We start from the raw sequence: 6,000 nt of genomic DNA, 5'->3' as shown, positions 1-6,000 counted from the left end.
AGACTGATTTTCTTCCATTGCGGATATTTGCCAGCTAATACTAATGGCAATAAGATTAACAGCGTGGCTTAGTGGAAAGAGCACAGGCTTGGGAGTCAGAGGTTGTGGGTTCTAATCCCGGCTCCGCCCCTTATCAGCTGTGTGACTCTGGGCAAGTCACTTAACCTCTCTGCGCGAGAAGCAGTGTGGCATAGAGGAAAGAGCCCTGGCTTGGAAGTCCGCGATCGTGGGTTCTAATCCCGGTTCCGCCACTTGTCAACTGTGTGACTTTGGGCAAGTCACTTCACTTCTCTGGGCCTCAGTTTCCTCATCTGTAAAATGGGGATTAAGACTGTGAGCCTCACGTGGGACAGTCTGAATACCTTTTATCTACCCCAGCGCTTAGAACAGTGTTTGGCACATAGTAAGCACTTAACATATACTATATGTCTATGTATACATACATATACATATACCATATAACGTCTCTATATGTTGCCGACTTGTACTTCCCAAGCGCTTAGTACAGTGCTCTGCACACAGTAGGTGCTCAATAAATATGAAAAAAAAATAAGTATAGAAAATTTTACCATTCCCCAAACTCCCATGGAGTGACTGAAACTTATTTATTTATTTTATTTGTACATATTTATTCTAATTATTTTATTTTGTTAACATGTTTTGTTCTCTGTCTCCCCCTTCTAGACTGTGAGCCCGCTGATGGGTAGGGACCGTCTCTATATGTTGCCAACTTGTACTTCCCAAGCGCTTAGTGCAGTGCTCTGCACACAGTAAGCGCTCAATAAGTACGATTGAATGAATGAATGAATATACTATCGTTATTATTACTAATAAAATGGGAATGAAGACTGTGAGCCCCACATGGGACAACCTGGTTAAATTCGTGGCTCAGTGGAAAGAGCCCGGGCTTTGGAGTCAGAGGTCATGGGTTCAAATCCCGGCTCCGCCATTTGTCAGCTGTGTGACTTTGGGCAAATCACTTCACTTCTCTGGGCCTCAGTTCCCTCATCTGCAAAATGGGGATTAAGACTGGGAGCCCACCGTGGGTCACCTTGTAACCTCCCCAGAGCTTAGAACAGCGCCTTGCACATAGTAAGCACTTCATAAATGCCTTTATTATTATTATCAACCCCTGTGCTCAGAACAGTGCTTAGCACATAGTAAGCACTAACAAATACCGAATACCATCATGATTATTATTACTAATACCAACAATCATGGTAGCATTTGTTATTTGTTACATGTTCCAAGCACTGTTACTAGACCCAAGATAATCAGGCTGGACACAACAGAATAAGCCGACACGTTGGCTGCCCACAAGGAGCGTGCAGTCCAGAGGAAGGTAGGGACGCCCAGACTGACCTAAAAGATCAGGGCAGCGTGGCTCAGTGGAAAGAGCCCGGGCTTGGGAGTCAGAGGTTGTGGGTTCTAATCCCGGCTCCCCCACTTGTCAGCTGTGTGACTTTGGGCAAGTCGCTTCACTTCTCTGGGCCTCAGTTCCCTCATCTGCAAAATGGGGATGAAGACTGTGAGCCCCACGTGGGGCAACCTGATCACCTTGTATCTCCCCCAGCGCTTAGAACAGTATTTGGCACATAGTAAGCACTTAACAAATGCCATCATTATTTATTATTATTCCCTGGGCCTCAGTTCCCTCCGCTGGAAAATGGGGACGAAGACTGTGAGCCCCACAGGGGACAACCTGATGAACCTGTATCTCCCCCAGCGCTTAGAACAGTACTTGGCACGTAGTAAGCACTTAACAAATGCCATCATTATTAATTATTATTCTCTGGGCCTCAGTTTCCTCAGCTGGAAATTGGGGATGACGAGTGTGAGCCCCACGGGGGACAACCTGATGACCCTGTATCAACCCAAGCGCTTAGAACAGTACTTGGCACATAGTAAGTGCTTAACAAATGCCTTCATTATTTATTAGTAAGCACTTAACACATATTCCAGCTCCGCCAACTGTCAGCTGTGTGACTTTGGGCAAGTCCCTTCACTTTTCTGGGCCTCAGTTACCTCATCTGTAAAATGGGGATTAAAACTGTGAGCCCCCCCGGGTCAATCTAATCACCTTGTAACCTCCCCAGCGTTTAGAACAGTGCTTTCAACATAGTAAGCGCTTAATAAATACCATTATTATTATTATTATTATTATTCCCTGGGCCTCAGTTCCCTCATCTGGAAAATGGGGATGATGACTGTGAGCCCCACGGGGGACAACCTGATGACCCTGTATCTCCCCCAGCGCTTAGAACAGTACTTGGCATTCATTCAATCGTATTTATTGAGCACTTACTGTGTGCAGAGCACTGTATTAAATGCTTGGGAAGTACAAGTTGGCAACATATAGAGACGGTCCCTACCCAACAGTGGGCTTACAGTCTAGAGCTTAACAAATGCCATCATTATTTATTATTATTCTCTGGGCCTCAGTTCTCTCATCTGGAAAATGGGGATGATGACTGTGAGCCCCACGGGGGACAACCTGATGACCCTGTATCTCCCCCAGCGCTTAGAACAGTACTTGGCATTCATTCAATCGTATTTATTGAGCGCTTACTGTGTGCAGAGCACTGTATTAAATGCTTGGGAAGTACAAGTTGGCAACATATAGAGACGGTCCCTACCCAACAGTGGGCTCACAGTCTAGAGCTTAACAAATGCCATCGTTATTTATTATTATTCTCTGGGCCTCAGTTCTCTCATCTGGAAAATGGGGATGAAGACTGTGAGCCCCACAGGGGACAACCTGATGACCCTGCATCAACTCCAGCGCTTACAACAGTGCCTGGCACAGAGTAATAATAATAATAATAATAATAATAAGATGGCATTTATTAAGCGCTTACTATGTGCCAAGCAGTGTTCTAAGCGCTGGGGGGGTTACAAGGAGATCAGGCTGTCCCCCGGGGGGCTCACATTCTTTTTCTCCCCATTTGACAGATGAGGGAACTGAGGCTCAGAGAAGTGAAGTGACTTGCCCAAAGTCACACGACTGACAATTAGCAGAGTCGGGATTTTAACCCATGACCCCACTTACTAAGTAAGCACTTAATAAATGCCATTATTTTTACTCCCCATTTGACAGATGAGGGAACTGAGGCCCAGAGAAGTGACTTGCCCGAAGTCACACGGCTGACAATTAAAAGAGTCGGGATTTGAACCCACGACCCGACTTATTAAGTAAGCACGTAATAAATGCCATTATTATTACTCATCATCATCATCATCATCAATCGTATTTATTGAGTGCTTACTGTGTGCAGAGCACTGTACTAAGCGCCTGGGAAGTACAAGTCGGCAACATATAGAGATGGGCCCTACCCAGCAGTGGGCTCACAGTCTAAAAGGGGGAGACAGAAAACAGAACCAAACATACTAACAAAATAAAATAAATAGGATAGATATGTACAAATAAAATAAATAGAGTAATAAATATGTACAAACATATATACACATATACAGGTGCTGTGGGGAAGGGAAGGAGGTAAGGTGGGGGGGATGGAGAGGGGGACGAGGGGGAGAGGGGGAGTCGGGATTTGAACCCATGACCCTCTTATTAAGTAAGCACTTAATAAATGCCATTATTATTACTCCCCATTTGACAGATGAGGGAACTGAGGCCCAGAGAAGTGACTTGCCCAAAGTCAGACAGCTGACAATTAGCAGAGGCGGGATTTGAACCCATGACCTCCGACTTATTAAGCAAGCACTTAACAAATATCATTATTATTATGATGATGATGATGATGAGGGGAAGTTTAAACCTGCAAGAGCAGCATCCTCATCGCGTCAGGAGACCGCCGGTCTCCTCGGGTGGCCGGGGCCTCCGCTGGGCACAGTGCGCAGGCGCAGCACCCTCCCCTTGGGGGAGCAGCCCCGCCCTCCCCGCGCACGCGCCCTCCTAGGGCCGGCCCTCCGCCCGCCCCGCGCATGCGCCGTCCTCGGCCCCGCCCTCCCCGCGCGTGCGTCCCCTAAGGCCCGGCCCTCCCCGCGTATGCGCCGCTCTCGGCCCCGCCCTCCCCGCGCGTGCGTCGTCCTCGGCCCGCCCCCACGCGCATGCGCCACCCCACGGCCAGCCCTCCCCGCGCACGCGCCACCCAAGGTCCAGCCCTCCCCGTGTGGGCTCCGCCCTCGGCTCCGCCCACCCGGCGTGCATCACCCTCGGCCCCGCCCTCCCCGCGCATGCGCCGTCCTGGGTCCAGCCCTCCGCCCTCTCCGCGCATGCGCCATCCTCGGCCCCGCCCCCCCCGCGCGTGCGCCCGCCCCGCGTACGCGTCACCCAAGGTCCAGCCCTCCCCGTGTATGCTCCGCCCTCGGCCCCGCCCTCCCCGCGCATGCGCCATCCCAGGTGCAGCCCTGCGCCCTCCCCGCGCACGCGCCACCCAAGGTCCAGCCCTCCCCGCGCGTGCGTCCCCCTCGGCCCCGCCCCCGCCGTCCCGGCGCATGCGCCGTCCCCGGCTCCGCCGCCCGCCGCCGGTAGAGAAGCGAGCGGTCCGGGCAATGGCGGCCGCGGGCTCGGTGGGCTCCGCCGCCGCCTCAGCGTCCGCCTCCGCCTCCTCAGCCGTGGCTCCGGCCGAGGGTGCGGGTCCCGGGGTTCCCGGGGTTTCCCCGTGCGGGCCGTCCGGGGTCCCGGGGGTCCCGGGGTCGGTCCCGGGGTCAGCGGCGGGGTCGGCGCCGGGCAGCTGGAGCCGGTCGTTGGAGCGGGCCCTGGAGGAGGCGGCGGGCACGGGCGCGCTGAGCCTCAGCGGGCGGAAGCTCAGGGACTTTCCCCGCGGAGCCGCCAACCACGACCTCACCGACACCACACGGGCCGGTGAGACACCCCCCCCCCCCCCCCGACGCCCCCCTGCCCTCCCTCCTTCCCTCCCTTCCCTCCTTTCCTTCCTTCCTTCCCTCCTTCCCTCCTTCCTTTCTTTCCTTCCTTCCCTTCTTTCCTTCCTTCCTTCCCTCCCCTCAGGGCCGGGCCGGGGTTGGGCGTGGGGAATCCCGGGGCGCTTCGCCGGCCGGCATAGCGCGGACACACACACACACACACACACACACACACACACACACACACCCTATGCTCACACCCCCATACATACACACACCCCGTTAGACACATACGCACCCCCCCCCATACTCACACCCCCCCATACATACACACACACCCTTAGACACATACACACACACAAATATCCCCTTACACACACACGGTCCTATGCACACACCCCCTTACACACACACACACACACACACACACAAATATTCCCTTACACACACACACACCCCTATACTCAAACCCCCATACACACACACACCCCCTTAGACACACACACACAAATATCCCCTTACACACACACGCCCCTATGCACACACACCCTTACACACACACACACACACACACAAATATTCCCTTACACACACACACCCCTATACTCAAACCCCCATACATACACACACCCCCTTAGACACACACACACAAATATCCCCTTACACACACACGGTCCTATGCACACACCCCCTTAAAGACACATACACACACACACACAAATATCCCCTTACACACACACACCCCCTTACATACATTCATTCAATCGTATTTATTGAGCGCTTACTGTGTGCAGAGCACTGGACTAAGCGCATGGGAAGTACAAGTTGGCAACATAGATACGGTCCCTACCCAACGGCGGGCTCGCCGTCTAGAACACCCACCCTTACACACATACGCACCCCTATATGCACACACACACCCATATAATAATTATAATAATGATAGAATTTGTTAAGTGCTTACTATGTGCCAGCCTCCCCAGGGCTTAGAACAGTGCTTTGCACATAGTAAGCGCTCAATAAATGCCATCATCATCACTGTTCTAAGCACCGGGGAGGTTACCAGGTGATCAGGTTGTCCCACGGGGGGCTCACGGTCTTCATCCCCATTTTACAGATGAGGGAACTGAGGCCCAGAGAAGTGAATTGACTTGCCCAAAGTCACACAGCTGACAA

General features: G+C 52.5%; 1 protein-coding gene across 1 annotated transcript in view; it reads left to right on the top strand.

Annotated features, from left to right (window-relative positions):
- Positions 1 to 4,512: 4,512 nt before the first annotated feature.
- Positions 4,513 to 6,000, top strand: part of LRCH3 (leucine rich repeats and calponin homology domain containing 3) — a 166,422-nt gene continuing 164,934 nt past the window's right edge. The window contains exon 1 of the mRNA XM_038745265.1: positions 4,513 to 4,825. Within this exon, the coding sequence (XP_038601193.1) occupies positions 4,513 to 4,825 (313 nt within the window). The remainder of the gene's footprint in view (positions 4,826 to 6,000) is intronic.

This window comes from Tachyglossus aculeatus, chromosome 1 (genome assembly GCF_015852505.1).
Source record: "Tachyglossus aculeatus isolate mTacAcu1 chromosome 1, mTacAcu1.pri, whole genome shotgun sequence".
Taxonomy (NCBI): Eukaryota; Metazoa; Chordata; class Mammalia; order Monotremata; family Tachyglossidae; genus Tachyglossus; species Tachyglossus aculeatus.
This window is presented reverse-complemented; position numbering and strand designations above follow the sequence as displayed.